The sequence below is a fragment of the Rissa tridactyla genome, chromosome 23 (genome assembly GCF_028500815.1).
Source record: "Rissa tridactyla isolate bRisTri1 chromosome 23, bRisTri1.patW.cur.20221130, whole genome shotgun sequence".
NCBI lineage: Eukaryota > Metazoa > Chordata > Aves > Charadriiformes > Laridae > Rissa > Rissa tridactyla.
The window spans coordinates 1492448-1511818 of record NC_071488.1 but is presented as its reverse complement, the minus strand read 5'-3'; the positions used below and the strand labels follow the sequence as shown (position 1 = coordinate 1511818).

At 44.3% G+C, this 19371-nt stretch overlaps 3 protein-coding genes across 3 annotated transcripts; 2 read left to right on the top strand and 1 right to left on the bottom strand.

Moving 5' to 3' along the window:
* Positions 1-13069: 13069 nt before the first annotated feature.
* On the top strand, positions 13070-13477 carry LOC128900859 (feather keratin 4-like). The gene has a single exon (XM_054182439.1). The coding sequence runs from the start codon at positions 13070-13072 to the stop codon at positions 13475-13477; it is 408 nt and encodes a 135-aa protein (XP_054038414.1).
* Positions 13478-15760: 2283 nt separating this feature from the next.
* On the bottom strand, positions 15761-16195 carry LOC128900975 (claw keratin-like). The gene has a single exon (XM_054182678.1). It carries the CDS (start codon positions 16193-16195, stop codon positions 15761-15763), a length of 435 nt encoding a protein of 144 aa, XP_054038653.1.
* Positions 16196-17811: 1616 nt separating this feature from the next.
* LOC128900962 (claw keratin-like) lies at positions 17812-18219 on the top strand. The gene has a single exon (XM_054182665.1). It carries the CDS (start codon positions 17812-17814, stop codon positions 18217-18219), a length of 408 nt encoding a protein of 135 aa, XP_054038640.1.
* The last annotated feature ends 1152 nt before the right edge of the window (positions 18220-19371 follow it).

Below are 19371 nucleotides of genomic sequence, written 5' to 3'. Positions count from 1 at the left end.
TAATTGCAACACGGTCAAACCCTGCAAAGACACCTGAAACAAATCCACATGCTCCACTTAAACCCTGTGCAAGCGCTATTTGTAAAGCCTGAAGTGTATGTTAGATAACACCGAGCTCTTTCCAGAGGAATCCATCCTATGAGAGATGATCGGTCGCATTGGGAAAAGGGCTACAAATTTATTGAGTTGTTCTCCTCATCCGTGAATATTCACTGTGAGGAATAACAGCTGAATACAGTTAAGTTTAATGCTCTGTAAGACATTTCAGAGGAAAACTCTCTTCTCTTCCACACTGGACTACACGCCAGATTTGGGAAATGAAAATAAAACCCTGTTCCCTGACAGCAAATAGTGCTACTGGTGCTCCCTTGAATCCCTTTCACAGACCGAATTTGAGGCTGGAAGGGCGGGGGGAGGGGGGGAACAACAAAAGAAAGCTTGATCAACTCATGATATAACTGAAATGTGGTTAATGAAGTATATCAAGTTCTTTTTGACCTGTGAAATGTTAAAGTGAATCCTGCCTGCAGGCTGTAGTATGTATTTAGCACGCTATGTGAAGATCCAATAGCTAACAAACACAGAGAGCAAAACAGTTTCATTACCTGCAGAAGTTATGCATGCAGCAAAGTTTGTTTTGCAACTAATTAGGACTTCATGCAAAAAGGGTGTCACATCCTCCAGGCAATTTGACTAAGTGTATAAAAGCATTTGCTACGTAGAACTCTTCTAATCACTTTTCTTAAACTCTTCTCCTTGGTGATCCGGGTAAGTCAATTTTGAATCAATTACTTATTGCTATCTAAATATTATCAAATGATAGGTTAAACTTAGGAAGTGGCAAGGGGGTATTCTTCCAGAAATATACTTTCTATTGTCCTTTAGTTTTAAGTCAATTTAAGTTTTACACTTCAGAGGTGAAAGCTGGCATTGGCAAACTACGTTAGTGTTCAGGACAGAAGTTCATTTACACCAGGCATGGCATATAAAAACCCTCAGAACTCTAAAGAGTCCCAATAATTTCATACTGGCAAGCATTCTTTTCATATTGTAAAGACTAGGCTTCAATAAAGAAATTATCATTTTTTAAAAAATAATTTTCTATGATGTTCTCACCCTCAGCTGTCTTCAAGGAAGCTACGGTGTCTTTTAACTGTTGGAGAACTTGTCCTAAATATTTTCAAAATCCTAGAGACAGGAACTCAAATTTTTTTCTTACTAAAAAGCCACTATACTACTGGGTTTGTTTAAAAACTATTTATAGTGCTGAATTCCAAATCTAGAAGTAATGTACAAGAAGGAATGCTCCTTCATCCCCTCTTTTCATGAGTACTAGGATAAGTTTTGACAAATTGTCCGCCTGCATTGGACCACTTGAGTATCCCTACCCTTAAGACTGATCTATGGTAGGGATTTTTTCCCAAGGCAAAATGAGCCATTTCCAACCCAGGTCTTTATCTGGTAAAAATATTCTGTTGTTGTTGCCTTTTTCTTACCTTGAAGTCAAAGGCATGGGGTCAATTGGGAAAAGCTGAAGGTGCAGCCCTGAGGACTGGAGAAGGCAACGATGGTGTGCGGCTAAAATTAGATGTTTAGATGGAAACACAAGAAATCTGCCCTGAATTTTCTCTCCTGCACAGACCCCTGGGGTAAATGGTGGTACTCATTTGGGAAATCAGTTCAGGCCCATCGTTTATGCCAGCCCTTAATCTCTTCCACATCAGTTTCATACTGATGAAGTGAAGAAAATTATCACTTCTCCCTCACTCTGTTTGCCTTGCCTAATTAGTGTGGGCACAATTCAGGGCAAGAACTGCCTGGTAATCTATAATTATACAATGCCCAGGAAAATCTGGCTTTGATATCAGGTACAGTTTTAAAGAGCTGTGTGATTTCAAATATAAGGTAATGTAATTCAGATGATATTTAATGAGACTAATAAAAGATGGGTGGATCTCCATCCCAGATCATACTGTTCCACTTCTAACCAGGTGAGATGAGGTAACTAGCTTCACCCCCATGTTTTGGTTTTGCCAGTGCTGTGAGGATTAAAATTGAAGTTTAAAACATAGAGTTGAGTAGGGGTTATGGCTTTCAGCAGGGTTTGACTAGGCAATAGGAGTGAGACAGAGCAGTGCACTACGTTGAAAATCCTGGGAAGAGAAGAGAAGAAATAGCACAAGAGTATTTTAGGATAAAAATAGTGGTGATCTAGAAAATATCATCAGATATTGAAACAATGAAGTTCAAAAGGGTTACTTAAGAAGGAGAAGAGTTACTGGATGGGAAAAGGAAACTGGACAAATATTTATCTATCACCTGAGCTATTTGCACCTTGTAATTCCCCCTTTTGCCAGCAATCACAATATCAAGCACGCAACCGTCTCTTCCCAAAATCTTGATATCTAATGCGTAAGTGTCTTGCTGGACTAACAACTGCCTTTTCTCCCCTCCTCCTGTGTTTCAGGTCTGGATCTCCCACATGTCTCCCTACGAGTGCTGCCTGCCGCCGGGGGTGATATGCCCTGAGCCGTTTGCCCTCACCTCCAATGAGACCTGTGTCATTAAATACCCCGACACAATAGTGGACATAGTGGACCCTGACTCACCACCATATTCTGTGATATATCCTGGCCCAACTCTCACCACTTTCCCCCAGCAAACCATAGTGGGATCTACTGCGTTGTTCGATATCAGAAACTTACTCAGTTTCAAGGGATCTCCCGGGTTTAGGGGTATGTGTGGTTCTGGGACGGCATGTAACTCAGGATTATCATTTTATGAGACAGGAAACTTTAATCCTTTTTCTCCTCACTTTTCCAATCCATTTTGTTATAGAACTTGCAGGCCAACCTAAATCCAACATGGATATCTGTGGATAAACTGAAAAGCAGAACTGAACAGTAAGACAGATCACGGCTAAGTTTATGGATAATGGATCATAGAAGTGCTGAGCTCCCACAGTTCCCAGTGGAGTCCATAAAAGCATGGCTTCCTGACACTAGACCTGCATGAGGACTAGAATTTCCAATCTGCAAGAAATTGAAATTCCACTATTGATCTTATTCAAAATTAGGATGAAATTTAAAAAAATAGAATTTTTCCAAGAAACAAGATATTCAAAAATATATTTTTGGTTTGATAAAAATGTATGTCTCAATAAATTCAAGTTTTTATGCCAACATTGACTTTTTATTATCAATTTCTCTCAAAATAAAAAGCATAAAATATTTCAAAATTACATGACTGAAAATCTTGGGTTCCAAAATGAAATTTTATCAAATTTCATATTCACTTGTATATTTTGCTAAAACAGCATTTACCATTAAAAAAAAATAAATCAGCTCTACTTGGCATTTCTTAAAATTAGCATTCGTAAGTCTTTCTTGTACTTTATTTCTGCTTAGACCCGTGATGTAATGGTTTCCCAGCTTATTTTTCTGCCTATATCTCGTTAGATTCAAGCCAGGGCAAAAAAATAACTTCAAGCAATTGTAATCACAGATTTCTCTGTAAAATACTTCTGATCAAAAAACAATCTATGCAAAATCATGCAACTGGAGATTCATTGTAGACCCTCATGAAGTCCTGGAACTCTTCTGATTATATCTTATCCATCTAATTTTGCGCATGTATATTCAGCTTCTCTTTCCCATTAAATATTGTCATGCAGCATGAGGTTTTTGGGTTTCCTTTTTTCTCTACACTTCATTTTTTAACCCTTGTGAGTCCCACCATAGGTGGCATCGTCCCCTTCCTGAGGCTCAACACCCATGCCAACATTCACAGCATGTACATGTACAGCACCACCCAATATTTATGACTTTGGCATTTTTCAAGAACTCATCCAAACTGTATTTCTGCATGGAAGACAGACACTGCTGTACCCTGTGCAGGGCAGTGCCAGTCCACCTCCAAAGAGGTTCATGGAAAGCTGCATGGAGCACCATGAAACCTCCTCCACACTCCTTCCCAGGCAGGTGCCTCCTCAGCAGATGCTGATTTTTTTGATTAATTGAAGTACTGGAATGAATTTCACAGCCTACTCATAAGACTATACCCCAAAAATAGGACAAAAATCATTGACCAAGCATGTAGAGGCAGCAGCAGGGCACTATAACCCTCTCTGAGTTACATCGTTGGGACCACTTGCGCAAGAAGAATCTGCAATGCAACTTAATAGTGCTAAGAGAATATATGTATATTGGGCAACACACGGTAATAGCTAGGACTAATGAGTTATTAATGGGCTCACGTTCTCCCCCAAGAGACACTGCGGGCCCAGCAGAGGAGCGATTCTGCTTTTAATTATCTATGTTCTGTGACTCAGAAGGATCAATCACTCCTCCCCCTCCCCCGTAATTCTGTGCTTTCAAATGTATTTATTTTTTTAAAAAGGACCTTTTAAAAAGTGGACAATTTTTGGCTGGGCCTGGAGCAGTAAATCCATGAAAAATTACATCAAAGTCCACAGCCTTAAGTCAGAGACAGAAGCTGCTACCTCACAAGATTTTAACACAAGGACCTTTTCCCCACTATAATTTCCAGGGCACTGCGTTTCCAACAGCCTTCCCCATCCCCCAGGATATTTTCTCCATACTAATCTACTCAAGTTCCTGAAGTCTGCAAATTAAATCCGCAACTTCTTTTTCCATAAATCAAACCCAGCTTCACATGGCTCCTGTATGATCCTTTCAGTAATAACAAATACAGTTTTCAGAATGTTTCATAAACATTAATTATATTTGTACACATGCAGAGCATTGCAAAACTAAGCTTCTGCCTTCAGATTTAGGCATCCAAATGTTGAGCAATACCTACACTTTAGAAATACTTGTATGAGGATTGCAAGCATCATTATTCAGGTGAGATCATTATTTTGCATTTTTTCCATAAAAAGCTGTTTTTATTTTAAACAAATTGCCCCAGGCATACCCCAATGCCTTTTAAAGTGTGCGGGACAAATCCCAGAACAGTGGAATCCAGATATCGCTCTTCCCTTCATCAATCTGTTACGCGTCATGCTCAGTTTGCTTTGTGCATGAATACATAATCATAGAACCATAGAATGGTTGGGTTGGAAGGAACCTTGAAGACCACTTAGTTCCAATGGCCCTGCCTTGGGCACAGACACCTCCCACTAGACGAGGTTGCTCAAATATATTCATGTATTTTGAGTATCGGTACCCTTGAACACTCTAGCCCCATGAATGTGTCTCCAGTAAAGGTCTATTTAACAACAGATCAACAAGTGGATCATTCGTAGCTGCCATCCACCACTAAGGTCACACCGCTGTTTACCACCACCACTCCTGCCCTACAGATTTAGCCACGATGCTTGTCCTATTGCCTACACTGGAAGATCCTTCCTCATTTGGACCAAAGCCTGCAACCAGTCGATGTGGTCTGTCCTTTCTTTCTCCTTCCGCAAGGTTCTGTGCAAAACCCACATTAGTCAACGTTACCATAAGTGACATTACATATGAGCCACAGGTAATTTTGCTGTGAACACACTCAGCTGCAATGTGGGCCAGCCCTTTGGGCAATAGCCATGCTCTAAAGGAGGGCAGGGGCGCGCAGCACTGGTGTCAGTGCTGGGAAGCTCCATGTGGCCGTGGTCTGCAGGAAGGGGAAGGAAGGATCACTCAGGCCAAGATTGTGTACTAAAAGTCTGTTCTTATTGCTTTGCACGGTTTCCATACTGGCTGGGTTTTGATTTAATCAGATTTACACACCCAACTGCTTCTAGCAATGGGAAGTGCCTCTCTGAGGGTCGGCCGGGGCAAAGTTATTCAGTGGGAAATCTCTAACTGTCCTCAAGGAAAGAGTTTTGAAATACTTCTTAAGTGTTTTGTATTGATTTACATAGGCAAAGTGCCTATTATAAAGTTAATATCATGTGACTCAATTTACATGTCCTGGAATCAGATCTTTACTATCAAGGAGCTATTCATCTAGCTCAGGTGCATCTGATAATAAGCTTTGAATGTGCAAAGGGATTGTTCATCACTTCCAAAATTTTCCCACGCAACAGACTCTCCGTTCCCAGTTCTCCCAAACATCCTTCAATTTCCCTCTCCAGTTTCAGAGAGCTTCTCCTAGGTGCAGGACTAGGAGACACCGCTGTTAGTATTTACATTCTTGTTCTTTCCTTATTTCCTAAATTTGCAACTTCTTTTACATTGTTCATACCAAGTTTTTGGTCTGCCCTCTCAAGGAACTTTCGTGCAATAACACCTGCCTACAGTTATTGAGAAGAAACAAGATGAAAATCCTCATCTCAAACATGTTTTTGCTTTTCCTGCACAAAACATCGGAACAAACAAATGGGATGAATCAAACCATATCTTATCTGACTCCTTACATTCAAATGTCAAGTAATAACATCATTTTAAATGATGCATAAAAGTTTCATTCATGATACTTTGTCCATATATCATTAGTTCTAGCTCTCGAGCCTTGAGTCCTTCAATGTCCATTAGAAGTCACCCCCCCAGGGCAGGTATGTGGGAGCTGAGGTCCAGGTACTGGGCAGCATTTCTCACCCTGTAGCCATCCCAAGTCTGAGGTCTGTCAGGGAGGACACAGGATGACTCACATCAGATTTAGCTGCTACGCCCACAGATTGCTAAAAATACTTCTTTCATTCTCCTGCATAATTTGTTTACATTCCTGTGGTTTGTTCCTGATTAAATAACTTCAGGTTTCCATGCCATAAATCGTCTTTAAAATTTGAGATGAATATGTGGGATTCCCCCGGGGGAAAAATTCACTTGTTAAATACATCCTGTTGAAGGCTGGGCACAAATACTTTCAAAGAACTTTGGGAAGGTTGTACATCGTCTTCTACAGACACCACACTACAGTATTATAAATCAGTGTTTCAGCAAGCTCTGATGCCACACAACTGAAAACTGTCCTTCCTTTTTATACGCCAAGTCTGATGCTGTATGTTCCCTATTCATCAGGAAACAACTATTCTTTAAAGCCGTGTTTCAGATCTGCACACGACATTTCAGATAAAATAACTGAAAGTGATAGAGAGATGTTAAAGCTTGATAAAGCAAACCTACACCAGCTGAGGGTCTAATTCTTTATTTCTAACATTTTCTTAGGTCTTTCATCCACCTTTTTCTTCAAAACAGGACCAATTCTGAAATCAGACTATGATGCTGAAGATCCCCTTCATGGGCATTTTTTTTCTTTATATTTTTTTCCCTCCTCCTTATGCCAATGTGAACCTCTCGTTTCAGTTTGTACCCATCACCTTTCATTCCCCTGCCACACACCTCCACAAATGGCCCAGCTCCATCTTCTCCTTAACTTGTGCTCACCTGGAATGTCAGTTCAGCCTTTTACTTTCATGCATTTGTTCCTGATCTATAAATGGTGACAATAGCTCCTTCCCCATCCTTCAACAGGTCAGACTGATGATCCAAGATGTGATCCCATTCAGGGACTGTCCCTTATGTTGCTATTTCATAGCCAACGCAATGTAGCCTTCATTTTGATTATGACATTACAGGTAATATAAAGCTGATGTACATATAACCCAGTCTGGTCTTATCTAACTCCAGGAAACCAACCAGCATCTTCAGCATCAATATTTATATGCATATTGAAGAAAGATAACAATTCACTTAAGACAAGAACTGAGCACCTTACACATGACAGAAGGAAACCAGTTTGTTACCTACATGCTGTTGCCTAATGCTGTACAGTGCAGAGCAGGGGTGGGTGCTTGGGAATTGGGTGAGAAACGGGAAACTCAAGACTTAGAGGGAAAATGAGGCAGGTCGTGTAATGCCATGTGGGGCAACCAGAGGGAGCTGTGGGGACCAAATATTACGGAGTTAAGTCAGCATCTTGTGACCACATGACTCTGGTTTTCACCTACACAGCAAGAAACAGGTTTAACCAAAAAGAAAAAAATACTTGCTGGGATCAGGGAGAGCATGCAACGTAGGTTACTCCAAACAGATTGTAGATAATTTAAATAATTTGCTTTCCTGCTTTGAACACGCCAGCATTTCAATTTTGTTGTATTGCGATACATTTCGGTACAGTTCTGATCAGCACATGGTGAGGGAGATGTCTTTCTTCTGCCCTACTCCCTTCATTCCCTTTCCTTCTGTGCTCCTTCAACATTCATTTCCTCTAAGCTTCTCATGCCAACTGATATTTTGTGGGCAGTTCTTTGTTATATTCTGTATTCAAAATCTATTTTAATCCCAGCTAGAAGTGAAGAAAAAGAAAAAGTCCTGGGTTCTCCCACTGCATTTAGGGGTTCTTCGTCACTCTGCTAAGCCCTAGAAATGATGTGGTAAAGACAAAGAAAAGCCAGTGAACCCCAGCCCCCCAAAACTGTGGGAGTCCTGACAAGGCTGGAAAGCAAGAAGCCAGCCAGCGCATATCATGAGGCCATCATACCTGAAAATTTCCCCTTTTTACCTGCCAAATGTTATCAAAAGACCTTCAGAAAAGGGTCTGTTCTCTTGATCTGACAAATATGCTTGGAGAAGACCATCCTTCACCCTGTCATATACCCAGTCCACGCATTATTTTTTTTCAGGTAGCTATAGAGTTTTGTTAAATCACGCTCTTTCTGCCATAAATCAGGATTTATGAGGTGTTTCTGGAAACACCCTGCATAATTAAACACCATGGGAATGTTCTGAGGGCTGAAAATGTTTCACAAACACTTATTAATATGTTGCCTATGCAAATAGTTGTATTATGATAATAGCTGTAGGTGACGCCTAGTGTTGGGCAATAGCATCACCTTAAAGGAGATATATCAAGGTCATTTCTGGCCTTGTCCTAATTATCTTGTGATTCATTGCCTCAAATTTTGGATTATTCAACTTTCACTCGTAGTTTGTATAAAATCAGAAAGCCACAGTTTCCGATAGTGTAAAAACCAGTGGATCTATACACTAATACATAATTGACTCTTACTACAGATCTGCACCTATATTTCAGTTTATACTTGCCTAATGGGCAGAATTCTTGCTGATAGAATATGTGTTCAGATGATGTAAGAAAGTAGAGCCTCTTTGAAGTGAAGAGAATGAATGTTGCAGACCAACATCAGCAGAGAATCCATCCCCAAGCATTTTCCTTTGATTATTTCTTCATTAGCAAGTGTTCCTGACTCAGCTTTACAAACAAAATTTCTGTGCTCTGAAGTTGAACAGAACTGGTTTGGCCACACAAACCATATCTTAGCTAGGCAAAAGTCATTATTATCCCATCCCTGCCTTACACAAGGATGTAATTTTCTAAAACAATTTTAAATTAATAGGCACTGACAATATTAACATTCTATATTGTGGTGTGTGCAGTCTGCATTACTCTTTGCCCTTTATTCCCTTTGTTAGTCACTCCAGAGCGCAACACAAAAACTGTGGGGAAAAAAAGAAAATTCTGTATAGTATTACTATATTATAAGAGAATTTTGAAGAGTTAATTATGTTGTAGTTTAGCGACTGCATCTTAATATGACAGCAGCATTCAGTTCCGATTTCTCTCAGGAATCATTGAAATGCCACAGAGATCGATTGGGAAGAGAATCCAGAGTGCGGAACTAGAATCCTTCTGTAGGGCTGAATTTCATGCTTACTATATGTGCTTTAATACCCATGTTTTGAAACAGCAATTTTGGGGCGCATCCTTGGTGGGGAGTGGTCTTCCAGTTAGGAATTACCAAAAAGAACCAAGAGATATTGAAAATCTAGGGAGGAGAAGAAAAAAAAAATAATAATCCAGACTGTATTTTCAGCTGAATTGTGAGCTCCTCTGACATACACAACGTTCATCCTACCTTCTTAGGACCAACTCATGAAAAGCTGAGGCTACCTCTGCCATGGCACATGCCCACAGACTGAGCACTGCCGCAGCCAGGACTGAGGGATTCAGTTCTAGCCCTTTGCGCCAGGAGGTGCTGTGTGCGATGGGAGGCTCCATGGACACAGAGGCTCCCTCCAGTGGCAGAGGCCACCAAGAGGACCTTGTCCAAGTGCACATGTAGTACACCCATTTTCCCAGAAATCAGTTCACTCTTCCCTCCAGAGGGAAGCTTCTTGCAGAAAAAGGCTAAGCACATTTAAATACATGTGTTTATGACACGATGCACCGATGGCATTAATTATTCTTATTTTATGAGGCACCCCTAAAGATCCCCTGGGCTGTGGAGCTTATCAGGAATATTCTGGAGACATCAAGAAATGAGATTTCAAAGAAGTTCACAAACATCTGTTAGTTAGTATGTCATACATGGAAATTATTTTATGTTAATAGTAATAACATCCTCGTGGATTTGGAGACTGCTCTGACCTCATGCAGAATGAAATATGTAAAACATTTATTTAATCAACTCCTCATTTTAAGCTTCATAATTGGAGATGGCTTCATTTTTATTTAAAAGATAACTCTGTGACAGTTTTGCTCTTTCAAGTTTTTGCACCAGATACTTCCTCTGGCTTAGGCAAGAAGACCTCTGTAAACTCCATTAACATCATATCAGATGAAAAACAAGCCCTATGTTTCTAGAAATTTATCTAGGCATGGAGATAAATACTAGATAATAGCTGGCATTTCCAATAAGGAAAGTAAATCTTGTGTGTGCTGGCACGCTGTGCCACTGACATCTTGGAGACTCCCTGTGCAGTCATGCTTTTAGCAAAGATAAGTCACCAGAAGTCCATTAATTCTTCGTGTATTTTGAATTCTTAATGAAATCAGTGGAGTGAAACCAGGAAATTTCAAGATGAAAAGAACTTGCAAGTTACCATCTGCATTTTGCATTATTACCTAACTCAGCTTTAGATAATCATAAACAGTGAGCAAAACAATTACTGCAACTACAGGACTAATACATGCAACAAAGTTTGCTTCATAAGTAATTAAGGCCCTTTACACAAAGGGTGTCTCAGCTCCTCCAGGCGATCCGAGAAAGGGTATAAATACTCTCTCCACGCAAGGCTTTTCTAGCTACTTCTCTTGACTTGTTCTCTCCGGTACACTGAGTAAGTCCGATTTGACCACTATAAAAACCTTGAGTTTAATTTTGCTTTAGCATTAATTTTGTTAAAATCAGGACTAAATCCTGCATAAATATTCTGATTCTCAGAGGCATTAGTAAGCATCTTTCTACAGATGCTTTCTATGCTGGATAAAGAATGTAAAAATAAAAGCAAGGGACTTTCAAGACTGCTTTGGGCTGTTAATTTTATGGGAGAATTAGGAATTTCAGTCTCTTAGTTCTGAAAAAATTTCAGAAGAGCTCTGAGAATAGATTTCAGCATTTTTTATTTTTTTTTTTTTTTTTTGCATATGTAGCATAATTATGGGATCCAGCAGTTGTTAGGTTGGGGGGATTTCAGAGATAATCATCCTATGATTCTGTGATTCTATAACTATTGAAGTAAAATCCTTGTTGGAAGCTAGTTCTGTGTAGCTATAGACATGCAGCATTGCTGCTGTTTGTAACCTACCCATCCTTAGCTAATTTAATTGAAGTTGCAACAAGCTACACTAAGTGATTATTAGATATTATTACTTAATGTAACTGGAAATAAGCTTTCATTTTTCTCTATTTAAACTTTGCTAGTATTTCAATGTGTTTTTACAGAAATTAAATGAAGCATTTTCTCAGGTCAAAGCTACATTCTAACCTAAGGGTATTTGGGGGGAAATGATATGCATGGGTTTTGCCTTCTTCCCACCACCCCCACCCCCCCGCACCCCCCCCAATGGTACATTTGAGGATACTTTTGCTTTCCCCTGAATATAGTTGAGACAAGTAAATAGCCCCAAAAGCCAGTGCCCTGCCCATTCCCTGGTCCCGACATGCTGCTGGCCCTGGGGCAAAACAGCACTGAGCTCCTAAAGTGGAGGAAAGTTGATTTCAGGATTTTTTTACTTTCTGCTTGGCAATGTAATAGTTTATATACAGAAAGTGTTGCTGGCTACGTATTTTAGCATCCTGTATACTGCTTCTCCGTAGATAAGACTTACTGATTTCAGAGTTTAGCTCCAAATCACCCACCATCTGCTTTAGAAACATCCTGCATTTTCTGTGTACTTATTGTAAGGATACTGCAAAGCTGCCACCTCCCCTGGTCCTCATCTTCCAAATGGTCTCAAGGACTGCAGTTCTAGTATACTGCAGCACACAGGACTTAATTGAGAACAAAATAATACCTTTGCCTTTTTCATCACTATAAGCTATCTTTGATTTACAAGTGTGGGTTTTTTTAAAAAGGTGCAATGCTATACCATGGAGAGCTAGCTTTTATGTGAAGGTTTAATCTGAAGACAGAAATAAACACTATTCAATGCGTATACCCTAGCTGAAGCTACAATTTTCTGATTTGGGTTGATAATATCACCACAACATAAATATTTTAAGTGATATGTCTTACCAATTAAACCAGTATTTTTAACCCCCCATTTATTCTTAGCCATTCATTTTTCTGTGTTTTAGTGGAACATTTTAGTGCCTGATAATAACAGGTATCCACAAGGAAAATAATATAGGAAATTAAGCAGGCTGCTAAACAGATTACTCAGCACTTAAATCTATTGAAAAATACAGATTTTTATTTTTCACCCCCCTCGCTGCCTTACACCCCAGCTGCAAACCACAGGCACTGCTCTGAGAAGCTGTGTGTGGGAGGAAGGGAGATGCTGGGGGAACAGGTTGAGACTTGTCTCCAGGAATATTACATAGGACTGGAAGGTTTTGGGGCAGATGGCTGTTTTAGAGCAAGCACACAACAGGGAGGATTTTTGCTCCCAGAGGAAGAAAAGGAAAGAGAGCAAGCTTAAAGCAGCAAATTCAAAAGGACAAATGGGTGCTGGCTAAGTAAAAGGGGGCAGATACAAGGAGAGGAGTTCAACTGCTGTCTTTATTGGATTTATCTCTGTCTAAAGATCTCTTACAGCCAAGCTTACAAGTGGCAATAACTAAGTGCATAGTGGCTTTTTTCTTTTTCTTTTTTCCTTTTATTTGTTTTTTCTTAATTCTGCACACAAATTGCAGGCACTCCCCTGCCACAGCCAGGCGATGGCTTCCAACCAGCTGGCATGTACCAACCCCTGCGAGGCAAAGTGTCCCCAGCCCCTGGCCACCAGCAGCAACGAGCCCTGCGTGGTGGCCTGCGGTGACTCCCGGGTGATTATCTACCCGCCACCCGTCGTTGTCACCTTCCCAGGGCCCATCCTCACCACCTACCCGCAGCAAACCGTCGTGGGAGCATCCGAGCCCTCCGAGGTGGCCCTGGCAGAGCCCCCTGCTGCAGCACCTCTGCCAGCGGAGGTGATGGGGAGGCTGGACGCAGCAGTGGAGAAACTTGCCCCCAAGATCGTTGCCCGACCTGAGCCGCGGTGTGCCCCAAAGTACTCCTACACCTATTCTTCCCAATGGACACATCCATGCAATTCATACCGCTCTGGGAAACGGCGGACATACTAAAGCTCATGCCTGGTGTGCACAGAGTAATTTAAAGAAGCAACAAAGGAAACTCGAGATGTAAATTGGGGGTGGAGCTCACAGGTTCCAGCCCCAGTGCTGGGTGCTGCCTGGCTCCAGCTGAAAAGAATGAGAGCTGCAAATGCTCAGCACCTGGGAAAGGCAGGCTCATGTGTGCATATTCTCATTTTGCCTTTAGTTTAGATCTGTTATCCTCTAGTTTTCCGGTTTAGTCATCTGCTTACATTGTGCTTTGTCTTATTTCAGTTATATTCTTGGCACTGAGTTTAGAGAGGTGACTTAGGATGCTAGAAATTGCGCACAGCAACTGTGCTAAAGGAGAAAAAAACATTTTTTTATAGACTGTAACACTTTGACCCTGGTGATTAGCCAGAGCCTTACTGAACCCCTGGAAAGATGGTCTTTATAGTCTGTATGATTTTGTTCCAGAATTGTAGAAAAGCTGTCTCATTCCAAATAAATTTTATGTACCAAAGTATGTCTTCTGGTTTTCATTACCACATAATCATTTCCTTCTTTTGTTTATCAATTGAATTTATAGTATATTTATCTTTGCTCATAGGTATTCCGTGTTTCTTCTTTGAGTGCAAATGTTACAAAATCCCGGGAACACTTTTCTACTCCATGTCATTAAACACGTGCTGAACATTTGACACTCCCCAGGACCAAGCTGAGTCCCTGGCAATTGCCCCTTGTAAGAGCAGTCCCTGTGAATGCTCAGGTAGCTCAGCTCCAAGTTTACCACATCTATCTCAGGACAGAGCACCTTTCCAGCACTTTGAGCGAAGCCCAAAGTAAGACATGAATATCTGGGTGCAGCTGGCAGAGTGGAGAAACACACAGCCCTCTGATACACAGAATCATAGATTTGTCTGGGTTGTTGGAAGGGACCTTTAAGATTATCAAGTCCAACCGTCAACCTAACACTGCCACAACCACCACTACATGCTGCAGAGCTTCCCTGAGGTGACAGGGGGAAGGATGCCCCCAGGCTACCTAAAGGTGACAGCACTGGTCAATGCCCTGGCCATGTTGCAGGGTGCATGCTCTGTGCATCACCCCGAGCATCATCACTGACCCATGGGCACAGGGCGCAGAGTATGAATGGGAAAGAAATACGCCACTAGTTTAGTTTTCATTCCTCTATAAACCTCACACAACAGAAAGTGGTATTTCACCTTTGAAATCTGTCTTCGGTAACAAAACTAAGCATTTGCTAGTAGCTCCCCTACCTTGCAGTTCAAAAGCCTTTTATGAGAGAAATTCAGAGCTTCCACAAATGTTTTTAGCAAATGAACTGCCATCTAGGGGTCTAGAGATCAAGTCCTGTGAGGAGCAGCTGAGGGAACTGGGGGTTTTAGCCTAGAGAAAAGGAGGATGAGGGGACACCTTATCCCTCTCTACAACTCCCTGAAAGGAGCGTGTAGCCAGGGGGGGTCAGTCTCTTCTCCCAAGGAACAGGCGATAGGAGGAAACAGCCTCAAGTTGTGCCAGGTGAAGTTTAGATTGGCAGTTAGGAAAAATTTCTTCACCACAAGGGTTGTCAAACATTGGAACAGGCTGCCCAGGGCAGTGGTGGAATCACCATCCCTGGAGGTATTTAAAAGCCGGTTAGACGTGGTGCTGAGGGACACGGGTTAGTGGTAAATTGACAGTGCTGGGTTAACGGTTGGATTCAATGATCTTAAAGGTCTCTTCCAACCTACAGGATTCTATGATTCCATCTGAGATTTCACATCATTGCTCCGCTCTTGACATAATTCCAGCCACAGTGAAGAACAAATTCAGACCAAAAAAAATTGTTGCTGCAATGCAGATTCTTTAATTGGGATGGAAAATGCAACAGACTGTAACGGCGGGAAACAAAACAACACAGAAACAATTAATTGGAAACAGCAAAATCATAAGGCTGCAGCGAGGCACAACCCAGGGCCCCACGCCAGAGATTCCCCCTCCTATCGCAGGTTGGGGGTCTCAGAGTCGGGCAGAGCAGAGGAGTCTCATCCGAGGACAAGTACAGCTTCGTTGTACGGCAGATGGAGGGGAGCTTTTGGAGGCAGTGCCGGAAACACTAAAGTCGCCAGCTGGAGAACTGCAAGGTTACTCTGTGCAAACAAGCAAGGACCATCAAGTTCAAGTCGCTGCTTTGCCACAGCCTAAAGAAGGGCTGACAGCTTTGTTCTGCATCTGGTGGTGGAAGACAAGAGGTGCTGCCTGCGGGGACTGAGGGCAGATGCAGCGCTGAACTCCATGGATATTTGGGGCTTAGCAGGGCCCGCAGTTGCCACTGAGGTACCTGTGGCCACTGCGCCAGCCACCATATCTGCAGCTCCCAAAGCCTCCGTAGCCCCCAGAAAGCCCATAGCCTCCGTAGCCCCCAAAAAGGCCGTAGCCTCCGTAGCCCCCAGAAAGCCCATAGCCTCCATAGCCCCCATAGCCCCCAAGGCCTCCATAACCACCACGGCCTCCAAAAGTGCCGCCGTAGCCCCCTGCAACGCCAGGGGCTCCCGCTGAGCCAACAACGCTGTACTGCGGGAAGGAGCTGAGGATGGGCCCGGGGAAGGTGACCACCGAGGCCGGGGGCTGGATCACCACCGTGGAGTCGGGGCACTGGCGCACGCAGGGCTCGTTGGCGGTGTCAGCCAGTGGGGCCGGGGCGGACACCCCACAGGAAGGGATGCACAGGCTGGCGCAGGGCATCTTTCAGGCAGGCAAGGAGTCCTGGAAAAGACGCCAGGGATTAGGCAAGGGTGCGGGGAAGGGGCTGCATCAAGGGAGGCAGGGAGAGATCCCCAAGAGGCTTCCAGGAGCTGGACTTACCCTGTTGATCAGGAGAGTCAAGTGGAGGAAGGTGGATAGAGGGCTGTGAAGCCCTCAGCTCTTTTATACGTGTCCCAGACTGCCCGGGGCATCGGCCAAGGGGCGGTGGCTGGAACCCCAGCTAGTCATGAAATCCAGCAGACAAGCGTCATGGTACAGATTGTGATGCGAGAAAATTATATCCTTCTTCATTGGGAACACTGGTGTGCAAACGTGCCCTGTAGAAGAAAGAGGTGATGGGAGGGACAGACAGTGATACAACACTATATGAAAGAAAAATTTCTGCGGTAGCTGACCTGGCATCATTAGCAAACCCTAATCTATTCCTAATCCCCCCACACTTTACTTATGTTGAAGAGTCCTGAGCATCTTGCAGAAGTGCTTTCAATTCTGCGCACAGCCATCACACCTTTCATTAGCTCCCTTTTACAAGCCAGTAAACTGAGGCACCAGGAGGCTGGGCAGGCTCAGGATGTTTTCCACCATGTCCAATTGCCAGCAATGGCTACACATATCATGGTCTTGGGGTCCAAAGACGCTTCTTAATTCGCAAAATCTAACATTCTGCATGACATTGGTATGTTTAGGTCCTGCTTTCACTTGATGACATGCAAAGACAAGAGGAGATGGGTCCCATGCATGACAAAACCCCAAATGCACAGAGCACTGGTAGAGACGTGGTGGGCACAGCAGTGGGATAGCACATAGGAGACCTCTGAGAGTGGGGACGTATAAGGAGGAGCAGACGAACAGCAATGGGACCAGGTCACTGCTGGATCCTACGACCTCATGTCTCTGGGCATGGTCCTCCCTGAGTCCTCTGTGGAGATGCTTGATTACTCAGCTGGGCACTCAGGGCTGTGCTGGGACATTCTGGCCGAGCACCCACAGAGCACCAGACTGCACGTGGCCATGCTCCCCACAAGCACACTGGGCACTGCTGGCTATGAGCACATGGCTGGGCTTCTGCTGAGTCTGGCGTGGTTGGTCACAGCAATCTTCTGCAAGATGCCCAAAAATCCTTCTACGTCAGCAAAGTGAAGGATTATGGACAGATCAGGGTTAATTGGTGCCATGAGTTCAGCCACATCAGCGCCCTGACTTTCATGTAATGTTGTGTCATAGTCTGTCCCTCCCATCACCTCTTTCTTCTCCAGGGCACAATAGCAGGGCATTGTCCTCAATGAAGAGGGGTTTAATTGTCCCGCATCACAATCTGTGTCATGAAGCTTGTCCTCTGGATTTCGTGACTAGCTGGGGCTTCTGCCACCGCCCCTTGGCCGATGCCCCGGGCAGCCTGGGACATGTATAAAAGAGCTGAGGGCTTCACAGCCCTCTATCCACCTTCACCCACTTGACTCTCCTGATCAACAGGGTAAGTCCAGCTCCTGGAAGCCTCCTGGGGATCTCTCCCTGCCTCCCTTCATGCAGCCCCCTTCCCTGCACCCTTGCCTAATCCCTGGCGTCTTTTCCAGGACTCCTTGCCTGCCTGAAAGATGTCCTGCGCCAGCCTGTGCATCCCTTCCTGTGGGGTGGCCGCCCCGGCCCCGCTGGCTGACACTGCCAACGAGCCCTGCGTGCGCCAATGCCCCGACTCCACGGTGGTGATCCAGCCCCCGGCCTCGGTGGTCACCTTCCCCGGGCCCATCCTCAGCTCCTTCCCGCAGTACAGCGTTGTTGGCTCAGCGGGAGCCCCTGGCGTTGCAGGGGGCTACGGCGGCACTTTTGGAGGCCGTGGTGGTTATGGAGGCCTTGGGGGCTATGGGGGCTATGGAGGCTACGGGCTTTCTGGGGGCTATGGAGGCTATGGGCTTTCTGGGGGCTACGGAGGCTTTGGGAGCTGCGGATATGGTGGCTGGCGCCGTGGCCACAGGTACCTCAGTGGCAACTGCGGGCCTTGCTAAGCTCCACACTGGGTCCGGCCACAGACGAAGGAGAGCTCCGTAAAAGCCCCTGGCATATCTCAACATGGCACTCAAGGGAAAAACATCCCTTTGGCATTGCTGGGCTCCAGAGCTCTGATGTCTCGCACCTGCTTGCTGCCCAGCTCTACCTTCCTCTTGCCCTGCTCGAGGATCCTTTCAAGAGTGGTTGCCCCCTTTATGGCAGAGACTCACTCTTGGTGCCTGCTCCTGCAGCATGGCTGATGCTCGGTTGAGCTCTGCCTAGTGCCACAAGACAGGGCAAGACCCTGGCCACGACTCGGCTCTTCTCCCAACTCCCTCCTCCCCTGCAACTCCAATAAAAGCTGTCTTGCGTCGCAATGTTGACTCATGGTATTTCTTGATCCTTCCTTCTTTTTCCTCACTTCCCCCAAACATCGGGGCATCTCAGTCTGGGCTGTTTGAATCTCCCAGGGTGGTGCCCTTGGAGCCTTTGGGCACTTTGCTCAGTGTGTTACAGGTGAAGATGATGGTCCCAGCGGGGTCTCGTAGAGCACATCCCACTGAGCTTCCTCTGGTCTCCCACCAGCAATGAACACAATACGCTCCCAAAGCCCACTTCAAACATGTGGAAGTGCCACAGGTGTCTTGCAGCAGCTCTTCCAAATCCTCTGCAGAACCAGCATGCCTGGCATCACCTCCTTTTATTGGCTTGTTAGTGGTCACATCTGTAAGTCCAGGGAAATGTAGAGACAACCACTGCATGTAGAGGACTGCTGTCACGTGCTGGCCATGCCCTTGTGTCTAGCTTGATTTGGAGGCCACTGGGAAGGGGCGGGAGAGACACAACCAAGTTTCCTCTTAGAGACATGAAATGGCCATGGGTATCCAGTGACATGAAGGACTAAGCTCTTTGAGCAGGAGGTTGGACTGCCCACCCTCCTGAGGTCCCTCCCTTCCCCAAGTATCTGCTGATCTTTTGATCCTGGCACTGCAAGGTGGTCTTGGGCAGAGACAGTTCCAGCCAGAGGCATCAGGAAGGGCAGTGTGGCAGCATGTTGGTCACTGCTGGTGAGCTCAGGAAAAGATGGGTCATCCATCCCCATATCTACCCAGCTTCCCCTGCAATGACTCTCGGCCATCTGCTGTCTCCTGGCTCATGTGATGTCCCCT

What these genes read in the sequence shown, in the direction of transcription:
- LOC128900975 (XM_054182678.1), bottom strand. Translation starts at nt 16,195, where the DNA reads ATGCCCTGCGCCAGCCTGTGCATCCCTTCCTGTGGGGTGTCCGCCCCG.
- LOC128900962 (XM_054182665.1), top strand. Translation starts at nt 17,812, where the DNA reads ATGTCCTGCGCCAGCCTGTGCATCCCTTCCTGTGGGGTGGCCGCCCCG.
- LOC128900859 (XM_054182439.1), top strand. Translation starts at nt 13,070, where the DNA reads ATGGCTTCCAACCAGCTGGCATGTACCAACCCCTGCGAGGCAAAGTGT.